This window comes from Lagenorhynchus albirostris, chromosome 3, assembly GCF_949774975.1.
Source record: "Lagenorhynchus albirostris chromosome 3, mLagAlb1.1, whole genome shotgun sequence".
In the NCBI taxonomy this organism is placed as follows: Eukaryota; Metazoa; Chordata; class Mammalia; order Artiodactyla; family Delphinidae; genus Lagenorhynchus; species Lagenorhynchus albirostris.
The window spans coordinates 116427481-116449394 of NC_083097.1; the positions used below are offsets into that span (position 1 = coordinate 116427481).

Here is a 21914-nt window from a genome sequence, read left to right on the forward strand (position 1 = left end):
GTCCAGATAACAAAGCTAAACATTTATGCTTCGACTGCATTTCTCTGAATCGGCTCAGATCTTGGGGCTTGATACGGCAGTGGCAGGAGGGAGAGGAGTCAAGTGCAAGATGGATCATGTGCGGGCCTCCCTAGGGCTGGGGGGCAACTGGCCCACCCCCACAGAACCCCTCTAGGACCCCTCCCTTCGTTGGGGGACCACCTACCGCTGTTGACGAAGAGCCGGCCCCTGACGGTGTCCTTCCCCAGGATGTTCTCAGCCTCGCAGACGTACTCCCCAGCGTCCTCCACCTTCACCTTGTTGAACTGTAGTCGTGAGTTCTTTCTGGTTAGGGAGGGGATAAGAGGCGAAGAGGCGTGAGCCAGGGCTTAGGTTGGCCGTGGCTCCCCAGCAGTCACCCAGAGGTCACCTCTCCCTGCACAGCCACAGCGTCTACGCAGCGTGGACGGGAAGTAGATTCCCTCCGACCAGCCATTGCTGGGGTCCAGGTGGAGTGCAGAGTCCCCAGGGCTGGAGGGAGACCTGGGCACCCAGGACAACATTGGGATTCTAAGTCCATGAATCGTCACATTCACTTTTCCAGGGCTGGGCCTTCTCTGTAACCATCTTTCTAGGGGAGGAAAGTGGAGTCCTTAGGAAGTCGCATGGCCACCTTCCTCCTTTTCCTTTAGTGCCCTTCTCTCAGGCCCGCTGTGTCTCCCCCCATCGCCTTCCAGTAGAGCAGCTGCTGGCTCACAGCTACCTCAGCCTTCCCTTAGAAGCGGTAGCCCGTCACTCTAGATAAGCCAGGCCTATTTCCAGATACCCGGCAGGGCCACCAATCTAACAGGTTCCCATGGCAACTGTGCCCAGCCTCCCAGTCCAAACCTGTAGCTCTCTCCTGCCTTTGTGTCGGCCCTGCCACTAAGGGGCACTCTGTGGCCTCCTCAAGGGGTTTCGCTTCATTCATTCAACAAATGTTCACCGAGTGCCTTCTGTGTGCTGGGAGCTTGGATACCTCAGGGAACAAAAAGATCCTATCCTCAAGGCCTGACTTGACCCTCGTGGCTAATCTGGAGGAGGACAGGACAGGACAGATGGGAAAACTGAGTCCCAGAGGGGCTTCCGGACTTGTCCAAGGGTACCCGGCAAGGCAAAGGCAGAGGTGGGTAAGGAGCCGGAGTTGGTGAGGACTTGGGCCCCAAGCAGTTCGTGGGCTGTCTCCTGATGCTGAGGCTGACCCCTCTGTGGAGGGCTTTGCACCCAGCCCTGCATGCCACGAGTTGTGGGGCGAGGCCTGGGCAGAGACTTCAGTGCTGTGGGTGACTCCAGGGCACCTGGCCCTGCTTCCCCTCTTCTTTCTGAAGACGCTGCCAAACCTCTCCTTCCTTCCGTGGGCTTCCCTGCACTTGCCCGCGGTGCCTGGGCTCCGTAGGATCTGTTCACACCTCCCATCCCTCCCCCTGCCCCAGTGCTCTTTAGGGCCAGTCTGAGCTCCGGATTAAACCCCAGGACCCCAGCCTGGTCCCCGGGGGAAACAAAAAGTAGCATGAAAATTTCTTAACATGATGTAACCTCCTCCTCTTTTAGTCCCGAGTTAAAAAATCAGATTCCCAGAATATGCGCAGCGGGTTGGAGGAGTGGTGGCATGGGAGGTAGGGTAGCCGAGCTGTCCTGCCCTGGGCCCAGGGATGGAAAGACAGAGCCATGAAGCTGATGGGGGAAGGTGTGCATGGTGAGAAGAGAGGCTGTACCAGGGATGGAGGAGATGGCAAAATGACCCACATCCCTCCCCGGGCTGTGCTTTGGGGACCTACCTGTCTCCTGAGCTCCACCTCAGCCTCTGATGCTGGGTTCTTCCCAGACCTCCTCATTCCAAGATCCCCCAAACCAGCCTCCATGAGCTTGTCTTGTCAAAAAGGCCCTGTTGCCGTGGTGATGTCCTTGCCGACGTTACAGTGACAGCTGCCTGACTCCGTGCCACCCCTCCCGGCTCACGCCATTCTCTGTCTCCTTGGCCTGGTGTCTGCCTACAACCCTCTTCTGTCAATTCAAGTTTGTTCTCTTCATTAAACAGAGCCCTGGAGGCCCCTCTGGCTATGACAGCATTTCCTTCCTGGCTCCAGCCTAATTAGATGCCACAGATCTCAGCTGTCCCGAACCAGGCTTCTGCTTCCTGACCACCAGCTCTTCCCTGACATTAGATGAGCAGAGGAGGGGATCACCTGAGGGTCTCCGGGTCAAGAAGCTATAGGGGACACAGACTCAGAAGCTCCTTGTCACCCACCCACAGCTGAATTCACGGGAGCTTCCCTTACACGACATGACATGCAGCAGGACAAGGTGGAGCTAGGCTCACAGTTACCTGGAGGAATGAAAGCTAAAACCAGAAGGAAGGGCTTCCCGCACGAAGGGGTGTGAGATGTGTGGAAAGGTGGGGGTGCGGGGAGAGCCCCTCCCCTTTAAGGTGCCAGAAAGAGGCAAGGGGACATAAACAATGACCCCTAGGTTTGCTGGCTGCAGACATCTTGGGTTACCAGGTGTGTGATGATCTCCCCAGTTCCAGGAAGGTGGCCCCAGCCTTGCACAAGAGGCTCTGGGGTCAGTGCTGAAGGGTAGGGCTCTGTGGGGCTCTCAGGCCCCTAAAGAGTACGGGCAACTACGTTTCTCTTCTCCTCACTCCTAGCTCCAGTCCGAAGCCCCAAGGACTCAGGACTCCCTCCCACCTTCTGGCAGGCCTAGTGCCCGCTTGCTAGGCTGACCTAGGTCTGCCCCTGTGATGGACACCCCTCCCCTCCTTCCTCAGCCAGTTTTCTGCTGGCAGGGACTAGGGATCTGGGTGGCTGCTTCCTCCACCCGTCCGCATGTTCCTCAGTGCCCATCTCCTGCTGCCTGCCTGAGGGGCCAGTTCCAGCCTGCCCCTCATAAATAAGGGAACACTCGGCTCTGCACGGGTGGGCTCCATGCCCAGGGCTGGGGAGGGGGATGGTTTTCTCCTGGCACAGGAAGTCTTGGGTGAGACACCTCAGCGGGGCAGTCCCAGAGACAGGCGGCACCCACCGGGAATGGGTCTCCGTAGACCAAGAGTGACGTCAAGACAGAGTGTGGCCTGGGCAGAACGGAGCGCTGGGAGGGCCAGAGTGCAAGCTGCAGCGCGGGCAGAAGGAAAGAGAAGATTTTGCCAGAAAGGAGACTCCCGCCCCTAACCCCTAGCCCCCATGCCAGGTGAAGTATGTGTCTAGAGGTGGCAGCTCTCTGAGTCACAACATGGGAATCAGAAGTTCTCCATCATGGCCCCTCCTCCAACCCATCGCCTCACTGCAGGGAGCCCAGGGGCATGATGGGTGGAGCAAGGCAGTTTCAGAAATGCAGCAGATGGGACAAGGTCCTGACAGGAAGGGAGCAGAGGCACACTTCAGGCTCTCAGGGGTCCTTAGTACCCAGGAGGAGACCCAGATGATACGACCAGGCCGTTTCCAGACTGGGTGACCCATTTGTCTGATGCCACTGAGGCTTGACCAGGACAGTAACTTGTTCAAAGGCCAGCCCAGAGGGTGTCCTGCCCAGTCCTAGGGGCACCCTGCACCCAGGAGAGGAGAGCTAGTCCTGCAAGATCCTCATCAATTCACACCGGAAGTAGACCTCCTCTGACAGGCCACACAGGAGAGAGGGTGTGTCTGGGTGGTGGTCTTGGAGGCTCTCATGCTGGGAGAGACAGCCCCCCAACCATGCTATGAAGCCGTGTCTAAGGCACTGTGGGAGGAGACAGTGAGAGCTTGCTGGAGGGCTCAGGAGGGTGACCCAGAGGATGTGACATTTAAGCCGGGCCTTGGAGAATTTTGCAGAGGACAAGGTGAGAGGAGGGGGGCGGGCACTGCCAGCACAGAGAACAGTCTGGGCCCAAGGCCAGGGGTCAGGAGCACCGAGGTGTAGGGGAACAGCGAGGCAGTGAGTTACAGGCCAGGAAGGGGAGCGTCAGAAGGGCCCCAGGACCTAGGCTGTCCTGGCATACTGCAGGCTCTTGAGATCTGTCAAGCAAATGAATGAATGATCAGATATGTGCCCTGTTAGAAAGATCATCCCCTGTCAGAGTCACAGGGGTCAGTGACTCTGTGGACCCCTCGAATTGCAAGCAAAACCAGGTGTATAAAGAGCATGTTTTCTGAAGCAAGGGTCAAGGTCTTTACCAGATTCCCCACTAGAAGCTAGACTAGAAGCTCCGTGAAGGTGGGGACCGTGTGTGCTCCGATCCCTGGTGCAAACCCAGCCTCTGACAGAGTGCCTGGCACACAACTGTTGCTCAGCACGTGTATGTGAGATACAGAAATGAATTCACAAAGGGGCCTGTGGCCCAGAAAAGGTGGGGTGTGGTCAAGAGTGAGACCGTGGAGGAAAAGAGGCTAAAGTCAGGGAGGGCAGAAGTGAGCAGGGAGAAGGGTGCCTCCTTCCAGAGGCGGGGTATCCACCTGGAGGGGACGGCATAGGGGCAGGTGCCGGTCAGCGGGCAGTCTGGTTCTGCCACAGCTGAGACGGGAGCACAAGGGGCAAGGCGGAGAGGCTAGACTGGGCCATTCTGGGTTAGAGATGTCTGTGGAGCTTTTCCGGTAAGCAGCCTGAGGTGACTTCTAAAAGTTCACTACTGACCCAGAAAACCCCTCAAAAATCATGCAAATCATAGAGATTCAAGTCTTCGTGTTCACTTTAAGAACACTCGTGAAACTGCCCAGGTCATTAAGGGTGTGCATATCCGAAAAGCCACCAAGTATCTGAAGGATGTCACTTTACAGAAATAACCTGTGCCATTCCATCATTACAACGGTGGAGCTGGTAGGTGTGCCCACGCCAAACAGGGGGGGCTGGAAGCAGGGTCGGTGGCCCAAAAAGAGTGCTGAATTTTTACTGCACCTGCTCAAAAATGCAGAGAGTAATGCTGAACTTAAGGGCTTAGATGTAGATTCTCTGGTCATTGAGCACATCCAGGTGAACAAAGTCCCCAAGATGCGGCGCAGGACTTACAGAACTCATGGTCGGATCAACCCATACATGAGCTCTCCCTGCCACATTGAGATGATTCTTACTGAAAAAGAACAGATTGTTCCTAAACCGGAAGAGGAGGTTGCACAGAAGCAAAGGATATCCAGAAGAAACTGAAGAAACAAAAACTTATGGCCTGGGAATAAATGCCGCAAAAAAAAAAAAAAAAAAGAGAGAGATCTGTGGGGTATCTCCGGGGTGGTAACTAAGTGTTTACCTGGCAGCATGGGTCTGGAAAAAGAAAGGCCATCAAACTAGAGATGGAGGCTTGGGGGTCATCAAATATAAGAGGGTGAAATCACCTACCGGTGGAGAGGGGAGAAGAGTGAAGCCCCGAACACAGCAAAGTCCCAGCATTCGTGACGCCTGAGACAGGGTGCTCAGAGGCACAAGAGGACCAGCAGGAGGACCACAGGGGCAAGGAAGCAGGTGGCACCCATGCCAAAGGCTGCTGAGAGGCCTGGCGGCCGGGAAACTCTGAGGTCACAGGGTCTGTCGATAGCCACAGCTGCAGAGAATTGGGGTTGTATTTACACGGCAGATTTCTGCAGAGCAAAGAGGAGTGGAGGATGAGCTGTAGAGTCAGTGGGTGCGAAACTCCCTCCACGTGGTGATCGAGGGAAGGAGCAAGATGGGGCAACAGCCGGAGGAGGAACGGGAGGCGGCAACGTGGAGGGAAAGCTTTTAGAAGAGAGGCGATGTTAGTGGTTTGTTGGCGGGGAGAGAGAGAGAGGCTGAAGTCACCAAAGAAAGGAGTTTGTTGGTGGCACAAGGGCTCTGTGTGTGCAGGAGGATGTGGGTGAGTGTGAGGGCCACGTGCGGATCAGGAATGGGGATGAGGATGGGCCATGTTGTGGACTGTTTGAGAGTAATGTGGCCGGCAAGGAGCACCCCGTCTCCTGACTTCTGCTGTCTCAGTGAAGTAGGGGGAAGGGGAGACGGGGCCCCCCAAACTGTAGAAGCCTGTCCACTCCTCTCTCCAGCTCAGAGCCAGGCTTGGCAGGGAAGGGGTGAGGTGGCCTCAGAAGGTGAGCTTGATGGGCACCCTGTAGACTGGTGACACCCCAGACCCCCCTCCCAAGTTCCCTGAGGAAGCAGTGTTCTTTCAGCCATAAACCTTTGATCTGCACCAAATCCTCTTAAATTACTTTCTGTTTTCTGCCTGGACCACTTTCCAGGGTGACCAGTCCTGTCTTTGCTCCCTGTTCACAGAGAGAGAGTCAGAAAACTGGAAGCCCTGCCCAGACCCCTGACCCCCACCTCCTCTTTCACAGGTTTCGGAGACTAAGGCCTGAGGGCAGGATGTGTACATCCGGGGTCACCTGGCAAACCAGGATCAGCCTGAGCCCAGACCCTTTTTCCATCACTTTCTGTTGTCGGACAGGTTGGAGGGTCCTCTAAAATCATCTTCATTTGCATTTTGCAGGGGTGAGGAGGAAATGATAGCTCCTCTGGAGGGGCAGGAAAGGCGGGGGCGTGCCTCAGCCAGAGAGGGAAGTCCACAGGGTCCTCAGGGTTGCAGAACAGACGTCAGGCTTGTCCTGCCTTCTCACAGCCCCTCAGGAGAGAGGTGAGGGGCTGCCCTTGGACGTCTGGCTTCTCTGGTGCCTGGAGCCCCGTCTGGCCAATCCAAGATGGAAGAGAGGCCACCTTCCACAGCCCAGAGACCCTAGAGCTTCAGATTCTCTTCCCTGGAGCACTGACTCAAAGACTAAAGTCAATTTCCATGTCACAGGGGAACTGTCTGAGATACAGACTCCTTCGACACCAGTCAAAGCCATGTGCCTTTCCCTCACCTGGCTGTCTGCCCAGTGCCAGCCTGCTGAGCTGAGGAACCAGCCCATCCTCACACGTGCCCTCCCAGACCCAATCTAGAGTCAGGGTCCTTCACCAAAAACTGCCCAATGGTGGGCTTTCCGACCCTGTGGCAGGTCCTTTCAGAAGTTTTATGCCCAAGATGGGACTCCACAGTTAAAGCTGATTTGGACAATCAAATTGCCTTCAACCATCCAGGGACATTAATTAAGCAGGTACCGTCGTCTGCAAGACGCTGGGGCAGCATCACCAGAGGGGCTGGAGCTGCAAGGAGAAACTGGACGCCACAAAAGAGGGGGGACTGGAACTGGTTCCACAGGTGGATCTGGGGGAACAACCCTGGGCTCTTCCCGGCTCAGGCCCCTCCTTCTGAGGAAGGATCAGGGGTGGCCGGGTGGATGGAGGGAGGGATGTCGCTCACCTGCCATTGCCGTACTTGATGCGAATGTCGCGGCTGCGGTTGAGCTCCTTGCCGTCCTTGAACCAGCGGTAGGAGGGCTGGGGGTTACCAGCTGCTGCCTCACACTTCAGTGATTGCTTCTCACCCACCTGTCCCGTCTGGCTCTTCATCTTCTTCAGCTTGGGCCGGGTGGCTGTGGGGATACAAGGCAGGAGGTGAGCGTGTTGGTGGTGGGGCCAAGCACGCGCAGCAGAGGAAGGGCCACTGTCCTTGGGGGGGGTGGGGAAGAGGGTGAGCCTGGGGAGCCACCCCTCCTGGTGTCACTTCCTAGTTCAAATCAACAAGCCTTCACGGAGGGTCTGCGTTGATGTCAGTGTGGGTACCGCCTGTGGAGAGTTTTCCTTCATGCCTGGAATGGTACTCAGAGCTTGATACACATTAGCTGATGAAAATCACCCCGTGAGTTCATTGCAATGATTAAACCCACTTACAGATGGGGAAAACTGAGGCTCAGAGTGGTGAAGTCACTTCCCCAAGGGGCTGGAACTGGAATTCAAACCCAGGTCTCCTTGACTTCAGTGCTCATGATCTAATTCCTGTCCCAGACCCCCAGGCCTATGCTGGGCCCAGAGGACACAAGTGGACCAAAACGACAGACACAGCTCCTGCCCTCAGGAAGTTCAGTCTAGCAGAGGAGCTGGAACCTGGCATTGACATCACAGCATGGTTTATGGAGGCCTGGGGGTGCTGAAGCCCAGAGGCGTGTCCCCAACCTAGACTGGGGGAGGAGCTAGGTCAGCTGAGAGCTAAAGGATGGGGGAGCTAGAAGGGAGGGAGGTGGCCCAGGCTGTGGTTTATCAGAATCGCACGTGGTCAGCAAGGTGAGCTGCCCTGAATGGGTGAAGTGGTGTGGCTGTGTGGGGGCTGGGGCCTGGGGCTACACTGGTGGGCACAGGGCTGCAGGGCTGCAAATGCCAAGCTAAGAGGTTTCTCCCATTTTTCTTGAACACCATTCTATTTCCACCTGCCCTGGTCTCCCATGTTTCATCTCCTTGCCCCCCTCCCTCTAACAACCTAAAAAAAGAAAAGGAAAAAGTACTCTGTTCTTAGGACAGTGATGGCAAGTCCATGCTCCCTGCTGGGGTGTGTGATAATTTCCACTGGGACAGCCCTGTAAAGGATACCCAGTGCCTTTGTCTGTGCTCTCATTTGGTCACCGAGCTCTGTAAGGCAAGTGTCATGCTAACATAAAGGGTGAAGATGAGACTCAGGTTAAGAAACTTGGCCAAGGTCACCCAGCCAGGCAGCCACAGAGCCCAGGTATCTGGATGTGCAGTGTGTCAGGCTTGTAGCAGGCCGGTGTCTGCTTTTGCAGCCTCAATGGCTCTCTTTGAGGAACAGAGAAACTGGTTGAGGGGAGGGTCTGCTGGGGCCAGAGAGTTGTCTGGGGACTGACTGACCCTGTCTAGGCCATTGGTCCTTCCCCCACCAGTTCAGAGTCACAGCTCAAGCTGGCTCTGGATAAAGACAGGTGAGAGGGCCTGGCTACAGGGGCCCCTCACTGAACCTAACCCTGGGCTGCTGCTTTTAGTAGGGAGTAGATGAGCGTGGGGTACAGGGGTAGAGGGAGCATGGAGAGAAAGTGCTCCCAAAGCCTTAAAAAATATAGTACATAGATTCAAAAAAATGGTGCTTGTGAAATGATTTTGTTCATTTTAGAAAATTCGAAAATACAAATGGATAAAAGAAAATAAAATCATCCATTATCCTAGTACTTACCAGTATTTAAAACACACACACACACACACATGCACCTACACATCTATTTTTAAACAAAGTGGGATCAGTGCCAGTAACATGTTTCTTTCATGTAATGAAACACTGTAAGCCTTTCACCTTGGCATTAACTATTAATAACATTTTGCAAACTGACTTCTATAGGACAGGCATATCCAGAAAGAGGATAATAGATACTACTTAAGAAAACGGTTCCACGAGCAAATCAGTTTGGGAAACATGTGGTTAAACATTAAAGAAGTATCTTCATTGACTTCAGTATGATTCCCCAAGTAAGGGTCTTGGAGCTTTGTTGGGAAACCCTTGACTTTATTTCCTTGAAATGCTATTATCTGGAATAAGTTCTATAACATAACAACTTATGTGTGTATATATTTATAGATATATAAATATTTTAATAGAGAATATATTCACATGATTCAAAATTCAAGAAGTGAAAAGGGGTATATATGGCTTAAAAAACAGATCTCCCTCTAACTTCTGACCAAGGCCACACAGTTGCCTTTCTAGAAGGCAATCAATTTTATCAGTTCCTTTTACATCCTTTCAGAGACCTTTTAAGCATAAACAAAAACCCCTAGTATTTACACACACATTTTTTCCCTATAGCACCATCTTTAGGGTTGCATAATATTCCTGAATGGGTGAATCAGAACTTATGTAACCAATTCCTACTGTGGAGCATTCAGCATACATTCTCCCCTGCCTCACCACACCCCATCACAGACAAGCCCAGAGGAACACCCTTGCAGCTTCATCCAGTGTATATATCCGGTGCACATCAAACTTTGCACAGATCCAGTGCATACTCCTGTAAGGGCAGTGAGGCTCCTGACTCAGACTGCCTGTATTCAAACCCACGCTTTGCTATTTGTTAGTTCTATGTCCTCAGGCTATCGCCTTAATCCTTCTGTGCCTCAGCTTCCTCATCTGTAAAACACAGGTGATAAAAACAGCTCCTACCTCATGGGATGATGACTGAGGATTATATGAGATAAGGGATGTAGAGCTCTGGCACGCACAGAGCATTTAATAAAAGTTAGCTATTACTGTTATTATTATCCACAATTATTTCCTAAGGCAATCTTCCTAAAAGTGGAATTGCTGCACCAGAAAGGTGTGCAGTTTTCCTCAGCTTTACACGTTGCCAAACTGCGTTCTGGAAAGGTTGCACCAATTTGCACTCCCACCAGTGAAAGATGGTGCCTGTTTTTTCCACACCTTCACCAACATGAGGTATTATCATGTATTTAATCTCTGCCAATTAGCTAGGCAAAAGATAATGCCTCTTCGTTGCTTTCATTTGCACTTATTTGATACCTGGTGAGGCTGACCGCTTTTCATAAGTGTATTGGCTCATTGTATTTCTTCTTTTTGAATTGCCTGTTCTTGTCTGTACTCTTGTTTTTCTACTGGGTGCTCATCTTCTTACTGATCTGTAAGAGTTCTTTATAAATAGTAAGGCTATTCACCTTTTGCTACAATGTTTTTCCCCAATTACCTGCTTCTTACATTTTTAAATGCTGGTTTATTGTTTTGGGTTTTTTGTTGTTTTTTTTTTTGACACTCGGAGGTTTTATGTGTATCAACCTATCAATCTGTGGGACTTTCTGGAACTTCATTATTCTAGTGTGATTGAAGCCCTGCCTCAGCATCCTTCTCCCTTACCTACACCCCACTGTCCTCCGTCTGCTTGCTCTCGGGCCCGTCACTCCTTATCAATAGTTATCAACCCTAGATGCTAATGAGAACCATATGGGAAGCTTTAAAAAGTGTGTCAGTGCCAGGGACATTGTTCTGGACATTCTGAAGCAGGACCTGTGAGGATGGGTCCAGGTATGTGGGTTTTAAAAATATATAATAAATATGTAACATACTCTAGGCAAGAGCACATATTGTAAGTGTAGAGCTTGACAGCTGGCTGCAAGCTGAACACATCTTCACAGGCGGCTTTGCTCCAATGTTGGGTTGACACACAGTGATCTAACCTCTTGGTCACCTGGTGACCTGCAACTAGGCTCCTCCCCCTCCTGGTGAACTGGGGACACAGAGAGCTCTTCTCAAGTTCTAAGGTGCCTCCTTCCCCTGCTTGGAGAGTGTTGACCTTCCCTGAAGTTCTGAGGTTAGGGAGACCCCTGACCCCACCCTCCCCCAGCCAGGCCCCCTTCCTCCCAATGAGCCAGGGTGGGGGTGGTGGAATACCTGGTGGGAGGAGGTGGTGCTTCCTGACAAGTCCTGGCGCCCTGTGCCCTGAGCCCGAGGCCACTGCTTAATGGTGGTGGTAATGGTTACACAGAGACTGACCCAGAAACAGCAGACATGACCCCAGTTCAGAGGGCCCGAGGAACTGGGGGCTTCAAGGTCGTTCCCTGCCACCAATGGGAAACCCAAGACAGCATGTCAGATGACAAGGAGCCACCCCATCTAGTGAGAACCTTGTGTGACCTGACCCGAGTGACAGTCCACTCACTTCAGAACAACCCCATCCAGTTCACTTTTTCCCCATTCATTCACCCTACTATATACCAGGCACTGTTCCAGGCCCTGCGTGTACAGTGGTGAACAAGGCAGATAAATTTCCTGCTCTTGGGAGCCTGCATTAGAGTGAGGAGAGTAGATAATAGCAAACAATCTCAGGAAATATGAGGCAGTAATAAGCTCCTGGATAAAGGCCTTGAGGGGTGAATGAGCTTGGTGAGTTCAAGGGATAAAAGAGGCCCAGGTGGCTAGAAGATTCTGGAAGGCAGGGGAGCCCGGAGAAGTAGGCCCAGGTGACTGACATGAGGCTGTGTGAGCTAGGACGAAAAGTCTGGGTTTGTTTTGCCTCCCCCCGCCACTTTTTATGTGCTTAGTAGAAAACTTTAAATTACATATGTGGATCGCATTATATTCCTGTTAGACAGCGCTGGGCTAAAGGATGGCGATAAAAACCACCATACATTTCAATCATGCTGTGTTCTTTACGAAGAGTCTTTTTCTGTCTCTTAACAGTTCCTCACGAGCATCATCTGAGATACTGAAAGCCTATGTCTCCTGCTCTAGCAGCATCCAATCCTGGTCCCTGTTGACAGATATCTTAGTTCACGGCTCTTTGAAAGCCAAGGATGTGTGTTTTGAAAGGAATGGGACCCCGCAAACAGGCTGCATTTTTTACTTCAAGCAAGTCCCTTGGAGAGAGGAGCGGCAGCCCAGGAAGAACACCCCGCAGGTGGCACTGGGAATACTGCCCAGAGGACCTCTGTACCCTCACTCCTGGGCCTGGAGCCCTGTCAGGCTTTCTGCAGTGAGGAGCGTGGACAACCTGCGCAAGACGGCCCTGGAGTTTTGTAGATGTGATGGGAGGTATCAGAGGCTTATAAGTCGGGGAATGACTTGATCTGACTTTACTTTCTGCATTTTAAGCTCGTTCTTATCCTGAGCCACCATTGCTTCTCCCACTGCATCCCACTGGATTCAGTACCAGACCCTGGGAACACCTGGGACAAGGCTAAGAGGCTGCTGACACAGCAGACTTTGAGGAGCTGAAGATAGAGCTTACCAGGCCTCAGACATGAGGAGCCAGCTCTAGCCCCAGCCTGGGCACCATCTCTGAGCCAGGTCCGGTATTGTCTGGGTCACTTTTATAGCCCAGGGCCCAGAATGCAATGCTAGTGTGAGGTATGGAGACCACTGTACCGTGTCCCTAGAGTGTCTTGGGGTCAGAGCTGAACCAAGCAGAGACACAGTCTTCCTGGGGTGGAGGGGATCTGTCAGGACAAGAGCTGAAGCAACCCAGTGGGTAGGCTCTCACCCCCTAGTCAGTCAACCTGTGTTTACTAAGTGCTACTATGTGCCATGTCCTGTGCTGTCCCAGACAGAAATGACCTAGCCTCGTATGGAGCAACCACTCCTACCCACCAAGGAGCTTAGCTTGTTCCTCTCTGTTATTGTTTTGTTACATAAGAAATACATTCTTGTTGTAGAAAAATTGCACAATGTGGGCTTCCCTGGTGGCGCAGTTGTTAAGAATCGGCCTGCCAATGCAGGGGACACGGCTTCGAACCCTGGTCCGGGAAGATCCCACAAACCGTGGAGCAACTAAGCCTGTGGGCCACAACTACTGAGCCTGTGCCCTAGAGCCCGTGAGCCACAGCTACTGAGCCCAAGTGCCACAACTACTGAAGCCCGCGCGTCTAGAGCCCGTGCTCAGCAACAAGAGAAGCCACCGCAATGAGAAGCCCACGCACCGCAACGAAGAGTAGCCCCCGCTTGCCACAACTAGAGAAAGCCTGCGCGCAGCAACAAAGACCCAACTCAGCCAAAGATAAAATAAATAAATAAATAACTTTATTAAAAAAAATTGCACAGTGCAAGTAAGGAAAAAGAAAAGCACATTTAAATCCATTCAATTACCACCAGAGAGAAAACCACTGTCAACATTTTCAAATACTTCCTGCAAGACTCTTCTCTTGAAAACGTTTTATAGCCTACTTTTCTTGGTTAACATATTATGAAGACATTTCCCCAAATCTAGAAATACAGATCTAAATCATTTTAAAGGCTGCATAATATTCTGTTGTTCAGAGGAACGTGTTCAGTTGTCTCCAACATTCTGCTAATGTTAACAATATCGCCATAAACTTCTCTATAAATTCAGCTTTGCAGCCAAAGGGAGGGCTCACAGTCCTGAGGGTCTGTGCTTATTTCCCCACACAGAGAGGGCACCCTAAAGGCCCAGCACACAGGAGAGCGGACAGACGAGAGGCATCAGGTAGAAGCAAGAGGAAGATCTGTGTTCAAAAGAAGGGGGTGGAGATCCCCAATTCCCTGCTTCCCCGGGGCTGCTGCTCCCCACCCCCCCGGGTGCTGGGGCAGACAGCAAGTTGATGGCCTAGGTGGCCCTAGGGTGTTGGTCAGCCCGCCCTTCACCACCTCTAGTGTCTCCTCAGACCAAGCCCTGTCTACTGAGCTCCCATCCTCCTTGTGAGGTCACTTCGTCCCGTTCCCATCCCAGTCCTGCTGCTCAGGGCCCACCTAAGCTCTCTGGAGTAGGGGTGTGGGCGTGTGGGGACAGCTCTTTTGGCAGCTTTCTAACAACAAGAGGAAAGTCTCTCAGGGATGACCCAGGTCTCCGCAAAAAGATCTCCCTTGATAAGGGATCCCGTAAAACCTTAAGACACATCTCAGTTGCCACGAGTCGGGCCATGGTTAATCTGGGGGCTTCTGCTTTCTCATCACCCGATGCCAAGCTGGGGCACCTGGCCCGCATCTGTGTGGCAGGGAATCCCCAGAAAGCACCTCACTGAAGAGAACAACAACAGTAAGAACAATCAGGGCTGCTCCTTTCCCACATCCCAGCCCCGAGGCCAGGCAGTACCGCTGCTGCCAGCAACTTGACCTCATTCCTCTCGGCAGTGGGCGGTGGGTGCGGAGCCTGCAGAGATCTGAGAGCAAGACGGATGCCTGGGACAGGGCCAGGCAGCCCAGCCAGGCGGACCAGGCCCGGCCTCCCTCCCGACAACCAGGGCGCAGGGGCAGCGGACTCCTAGAAGGGTTAATGGTCCCCACCTCATGACTAAGGCTGAGCAGTCCCCTTTGCAGGGCAACACCTGGAGACAATGCGGCCAGCCTGCCTGGCATCAAAGTCGCCCACTGTCCTGCTGCTGATGGGCTGTGGGCCAGCCCCCTCCCCATCCCTCCCCCACCCAGAAGTGACCGCGACCTCTGGGAGGTTAATTACAGACTCCAAGTTCAAATGAGAAAGAAAGAAGAAACAACAACAACTAAAAACACAGCTGGTTTAAGTGAGCACAGAGGGCCTACTCTGAAACCGGCCCTCAGGTATCCTCCCAGGAGCCTGCAGAAAAGCCATTTGATACCCACAGGCCAGGCCTCCCAAAGGGAGTGTGTCCCTGCTGGGCCTCTTGGCTTTCCCTGAGCCACCTTTCCTCAGCCAACCAGGCCCAGCCTGGTGCCTGGGCTTGCCTTGCCCGCCTCTCACACCATCTAACAAATATCCACCTCAGTCCCTGTGATGTACCAGCCACCTACCAGCCAGCAGGGATATGGTGCTAAGCGAGACAACGTGGCCGCTGCCATGGGCTCCACTGAGGCTGGGAGTGGAGTGAAAGCCAGCCCAGACCTAATGGGCTCTTAGCTCAACAGGCCAGGTGCCTGACACCTCAGCTACAAGGTAGAGAAGCTGGGGATGGGAGCTAGAGAGAGCAGACGCTGGTCCAGGGGCATGGGTGAAGAGAGGGGAAGGGAGGAAGGAGGAGGACACAAAGCTTGGCAGCTCCAAGAACAACTGAGATGGTTCCTGCCTTAAAGCCTCACCTGCCCATCCAGAAGCACCCATCCACCGACACCCAACCCTACAGTGCGAGGGCAGGGCAAGAACAGGCCTGTCTTGACCACCAGGGCCAACACTATGCCCCTCCCTTCCCCCAGTCCCCTCTGCCAGGAGCCCAGGGGCCTGACAGAAACACTGCCACCTCGGGACCCTCCCAAGACAGAGGTGCCCAGCCCTGGGAGTCAGGCAGGTCTACGCCACAGTTCCTCACCTAGGTTCAGGGCTGAGACATGGGGACGTGAGCAGCAGAGATGGGGGACTGCGGGGGATGTCACCTATGTCTGGGGAGACTGCACAGGTTCACAGAGCAGAGGCACCAGTTGCTGGGGTGGCATACGGCTCCCTGGTTCTTACCAGTGCTCGGGGCACAGACCGCAGACACCTAGAGTTGGCACAGAGGAAGCCGTGCACAGCAGAGGAAAGAGCGGTAACCGAGGACACAGTAGTTCAGGTCTTTGTCCTGGTCTCCCAATTTTCCAACTGTCCGCCCTTAAGTAAGTAGTTTAGCCTTTCTGCGCCTCAGATGACTCATCTATAAACCACACTCTGCCTATTTTAGAGGAATGGGGCAAGAGAAAGCTCTCTATGGAGGGATGGAAGAGATTATCATCTCTTTGGCTGCTGGAGGTAGAGGTAGGGACAACAGAGATGACAGTCCTGCAAGGCCATTACCATTTGCCCAACTCTGTTTAAGCTCCTCACTGGGCAAGGATGGGCCCTGGCCTCGGAGAACCCTCTGGAGAAGGCCTGCTGCTGATGGACTAGGCTACCCCTTGTTCAAGGAACCCAGAGAGAAAGAGAGCTGAGGAGGGGAATCCCAGAGTCCCTTTCCCCTTTGGGACAGGTCTGCACTTCCCACCTCATCAGCCTGGCTGGAGGAAGTTGTTCCTGAAGCTCTAGGTCAGTGGAAAATGAAGTGGGGGTGGGAAAAGGGGAGGCACCTTATACACCAGACAAGACTGACTTCTCAACCTGGGATGCATGCAAAGCCACAGGATGACCTCAGGGCCTCTTTCTGAAGGGTTTGCCAAGCTCATTAGTAAGGAAAAGCAGCACCTTTGTATTAAAACAGACAGATCTATGGTGGAGTACACTTGCAAGTTCCTGTGGATTTTTAAGATAAAATAAAAATACAATAATTCAAAGAAATGTTGGGTTTCAGGGGAAAAAGTCTTAGCAGGCCTGATACAGGTAAGGATACAGGCCTACGTGCTCACCAAATGCAGATACCTCAGTGGGTTCTGGGGTCCCCCACATTGCCAGAGGCCTGGCCACCCTCCCTACAAGTTATCCTTGGAGAGTCCTGGCCTAAGCACTCTGGAGTCTGGGAGGGCTGAGTTGTGGTCTTTGTGGTCCAGGCTAGTGAGACAGGGGGCTGGAAAGAACTCACCCTAAAACAAATCACTGTCTGGATCTGCAGTCAGTAGCTCACGAACAGCACGGGGGAAAACCAGTTTCTCCATCTTCTCTCCCAAGACTGCTCTCTCTCCTGAGTTCCCGCTTTCAGTCACCTTGTCATCTGTGACAACTCTGTGTCTCTCCCCAAAGGTGGAGACCAATCACCTTCCACCAAGCCTCACCCTCCTAAGCCTCCATCGTCTGCCAGGCCCTGGTTTAGGCTATATTGGTCCCCCAGCCCGGAGTACCACTCTGGGAAGATTCACCTCTGTGTGCCTCTCCGACATTCAGAAACCCTCCTTTGGCTCCATGATGTCTGTAGAAGGAAGGCTACGGGCCTTCCTTGGCTGGCAGCCAGGGTCCTCAGGGGACGCTTGCTTGCTCAGTGAATGGCCCCTTCCCAAACACAACTCTCTGCCTTTTCCCCTACTGGTTCCCTTCAGGAATTCTATATTCCAGGCAAACCAAATCACAGGCTGATCCCCAAGTGTGCCTGTTCTGTATGCTGCCTGCCTCCGTGCCCTCTGCTCATATGCTCCGCCGCCATGTCTTTCCCCACAGAAGCACAGTTGAGAGTGTCAGACACACAGGCTGGGGGTCAGACCAGTCTCGGCTTGCATTCTGGCTCTGCCCAGTGTCTTGTATAACTAGACAAGTTACTTAACCTCTCTGAGCCTTTAGTCCCTTGTCTGTAAAACAGGAACAATCTCACCCGCCTCTTAAGATTGTGGTGAGAATTAGATGGGGATAACGTATGTCAAGAACTTAGCGCAGTGCCTGGAACAGAGAGACAGCTCAACAACTGGCCCTTCTTATTCATCTAAATCCCTCGAGATCACCTCAGATGGCATGGCCTTCTCTAATCCACCGAGCCAGGAGCAACCTCTGCCTTGCACAGACTCCCTGAGCATTTCACCTGCCCTACTTTGGGCTTTCTACCTCAGAGCAAAGTGGGTTCTTATCTTTCTAGACTGTGGGACCCTCAGGGAGGGGACATGTGGGAGCACAGCCATACTCCTGGTGTCTGGCACTGAGCAGGCGCTCACTGATCACTGGCTGAACAAACAAATTAGTGATCTAAGCTGGGCTGTGACTGATGGGTGCCTCACAGTGGCCCAGGTCAAGACTGCTGCGAGCATTCAGGGGAGGGTGGGGTCCCTTGACGGCTAATCCCAGGGCCCTTTCCCACCCAACACTCCTCCGCATCTCAGTCTTTTCCTTCCCCCTCAGCCAAAACAGGCATCTGCGCCAGGAGAGCAGAGCAGATGGTGCAATTGGGGCCTCCCTGAAGAACTACCCTTGCTCAGCCCACTGGGCTGCTCGACAGCTGAGGGGCCCCCGGCCGTGGGCAGGAAGCTCAGCCAGGGCAGCCTCTTCCCATGAGACTGCTCTTCTTCAAATAGGAGAACGAGGGCTTCCCTGGTGGCGCAGTGGTTGAGAGTCTGCCTGCCGATGCAGGGGACACGGGTTCGTGCCCCGGTCTGGGAAGATCCCACATGCCGCGGAGCGCCTGGGCCCATGAGCCATGGTCGCTGAGCCAGCGCGTCCGGAACCTGTGTTCCGCAACGGGAGAGGCCACAACAGTGAGAGGCCCGCATACCGCAAAAAACAAAAACAAAAACAAAAACAGGAACAAAAACAAAAACAAATAGGAGAACGGGCCACAGGTGTCTGTGTACAGGGGTGAAAGAGCTTGATAACGGCCTCCGTCATTCATTCGCTCAAGCATGTACCAGGCACCCAGGACATGTTGGGTACTGAGGGTCACGTGACATGGTCTCCCTGGTGGGGATTCCAGCTGAGCGGGGTATTGCCCACACAGTGGGGTCGGTACTGTGATGGGGAGGTGCTGGGTGATGCGAGGGCACAGACCATACACCTCAGCCTCCCTCCTCACCCTGAGGGCCAGGGAGGGCTCTGAGGAGGGAACAAAGCCTGTGCTGGGCCTGAAGGGTGACAGGAGTTGGCCAAGAGGAGGGAGACAGTGTTCCAGGCAAAGGGTTCAAAGGACCAGGGCAGGAGACCACAGTGCACTTGGGGAACTGCGACCCGAGGCTCAGTGGTCGGCGGGAGGGGGCAGTGTCTCAGGAAGCTGTTGCTCTCTTTCTTGCCCGGTAGCTGCCAAACCCTTTACCTTGTGGTGTGTGAACTTCTCTGGGCCTCAGTTTGCCCATCTGTACAGTGAAGGGACTGGCCCATGAGCTCAGATCCAGCCTTGTCTGACTGGGCTAGAAGTCGCCGACCTTTGGCCAGGCCCAAACCTCCAGAATCCTTCTAAAGTGCTGCCAGCTGGTGAGCTATCCCGAGGCAAAGCTCACGCCCCCCTGTACCCACCCATCACCATACACACATCCTGACTAATCGGCTGGGACTGTCGAAGGAGCCCTGGCCGTGTCCTCCCCTTGCCCATCCTGCCACAGACTGGTGGTGGCTGACGATGCCTCAAGAGCGGCTCTGGGAGACCAGGTCAGCCTCCTGCTCAGAACACTTCACTCCGTGCTGTTTCAGAGAAGCCTAAACTCACCAGCCTGACACTCAGAAAACCTGTTTGGCCCTGTTGATCTCTCCCTCCTCCACACACCATGTTCAGCAGCGTATCTTTGGAATTGCACTTTATTTCCCAAACACCCTCTGTTGCCCCCTTTTGTTCACGTGGTTTCCTCAGCTGGAATGCCAAGCCTCTTTAGATCTCTCCAGCACAGTGCTTCCTTTCGCCAAGGTCTACCTCAACCCCATCTCCTCCAGAAACCCTGCCCAGATTCCTCTGATGGGAATGAGTCTCTCTTCTTGCCACTCTGTGTCAGCCTTTTCCAGGCTCGACCTTGCAGCTCTAGGTCTGTCCCCATCTCTCTCAGCCCACAAGGTGGCGACCCCATTCCCCTGACAGCCCCCAAGCATGATGCCTGGCACAGGTGCCGGCATGCCCTCTGCAGGGCTCTGCCCTGGGAGGCCGGGCCACAGCTTAACCAGTGGTTCTCATGCTTCAGCACGCATCACAGTCAACCAGAGGGCTTGCTAAAACTGCTGGCCCCCATCCCCATGGTTTCTGATTAGAAGGTCAGGGGTGGGGCCCAAGAATTTGCATTACTAGCAAGTTCCAAGTTTATGCTTTAAACCAGGTTCCCACTGGTTGAAACGTTCACCTTTTGCACAAGGGGCTCCATAGGACCAGAAAACTACCCAGACTGGCGCTAGATCTCACTGGACTCTGGATCCTGAGCTTGGTTTCTGCTTAGACTACTGACCATAATAACTTCAGGCTTCCCAGGAGCTCCTCCTGCCTGTCGGTACAGCCTCAGGGCCTTGGGCTGCCCCTCTGTCAGTGCTCCACAGTTCCTATTCACACCTTACTGCCACAGTCACACTGCAAGCTCCTTGTGAAGGCAGGGACACAACCTGCCCATCTCTGTACCCTTAAACCCTGCCCAAGAGCCCAGGAAGTAAATATCTGACCAGTTGTGGGATGGGAAGGACCTGCTCCAACAAGTGGACCAACAGAGCATCCTATGCCCTTCACTGGTTTGTCTTGAGAGGCACGGACTGTGGAAGAGCCTGGAGCCAGGTGGAATGTGCATAGAGAGGCAGGGTGGAGGGGGCAGACCTGAGCCTAAGATCCCATGCTGCCATTAAGTCATGCTGGATCACAGGCCAGTCGTGGACTCTCTCCCTGCCTCAGTTTTCTTATCTGTAAAGTGGGGATGATAAAATAGTATCTCTACTTTATAGAACCAGGACTGACATGTAGTAAGTGCTCAGTAAACGATAGCTGCCTCCTTTCTCCCTGCTCCTCTCCCACCCCCCAGCCCCAAGCAGGTTGGGTATGGAATGTTCCTACCTCTTGGAAGGTGCTTTCTCACTCTGGTGAATTCCTACTCACCATCCAGGCTCAGCTCAAACGTCACCCCTCTCAGAAGCCTCCTCTACACCCTCCCAGGAGAACAAATCATTCCTTTCCTCATCATAGACCTCATCACATACAGATCTCTGACTTGACACTTGGCTGCAATCACAGGTATTTTGTAAGGATCTGTCTGAGCTTCTTGAGGGCAGGAGCTGCGATTTATTTGCATAGGAGGAGCTCGATGAATGTTTGCAGATTTATTTGCATAGGAGGCGCTCAATGAATGTTTGCAGAACTGAATACACTATAGTGAATGAGAGCACATGCAGTGTGTATAGTTCCCACGTGGCCACGACCTGGAAGTCTTGGTGAATGGATGGATGGCTAGGCCAGGGCTGGGCTGGAGGAAGACAGAGAGCATACGCTGCACTGTCCCCTGCTAAGTTATAAACGGTGTGCTACAGGCTCAGGCGTGGTGGGGAAACACAGTGGGCACATGGTTCTGACGGACCCCAGGTCTGAAGTTTTGGCAGCGCTTTGCCAGTATTTAAAAATAACCCTTCTCTTCCCTATGCCAACTGTTCGTCAGGCCAGCCTTGTGTGCTCGAATGCAGAGGAGACTTAGAAGGGGGAGTGGGGCTGACAACCAGGCATGGGTAGCCACGCTGGGAAGCCCACCCGAGGCCAGGGCTAGGGCCTGCCAGTGCTGGGCTAGCGCCTTTTCCTCCATACACTCCTCACTCTGGCACCACCCTAAGATCAGGGCTGGGCCCTGAAGCTCCCAGCACCAAGGGCAGAGGGCAGAAGTGGGGATCACTTAGGCATTCTCGTCAATATCTGAGTCCAAGGGCTTCTGCTTCCCAAGAAGCTGCTGCTTCTTCCTCCAGCGGCTCATAGAACCCACAGGGGCCAGAGGGCCTGAGGGAAGGAAGGGCCCAGCTCATACTCTTTTTTTCTTTTATAAATTTACTTATTTATTTCTTGGTTGCGTTGGGTCTTCGTCGCTTCATGTGGGCTTTTTCTAGTCGCAGAGAGTGGGAGTTACTCTTCTTTTCGGTGTGCGAGCTTCTCACTGCGGTGGCTTCTCTTGTTGCAGAGCACGGGCTCTAGGCGTGCGGGCTTCAATAGTTGTGGCACGTGGGCTCAGTAGTTGTGGCTTGCGGGCTCTAGGGCGCAGGCTCAGTAGTTGTGGCGCACGGGCTTACTTGCTCCGCGGCATGTGGGATCTTCCCGGACCAGGGATCGAACCCGTGTCCCCTGCCTTGGCAAGCGGATTCTTAACCACTGCGCCACCAGGGAAGCCCCACCAGCTCATACTC

General features: G+C 53.5%; 1 protein-coding gene across 3 annotated transcripts in view; it reads right to left on the minus strand.

The window, feature by feature from the left end:
- NRG2 (neuregulin 2) overlaps positions 1 to 21914 on the minus strand; it is a 177639-nt gene that overhangs the window by 30702 nt on the left and 125023 nt on the right. For all 3 annotated transcript variants that reach the window (XM_060143732.1, XM_060143730.1, XM_060143731.1), the window contains exons 2-3: positions 7250 to 7421; positions 206 to 324 (exon numbers count right to left, since the gene is read on the minus strand). In XM_060143732.1, coding sequence (XP_059999715.1) covers positions 206 to 324; positions 7250 to 7421 — 291 coding nt within the window. The remainder of the gene's footprint in view (positions 1 to 205; positions 325 to 7249; positions 7422 to 21914) is intronic.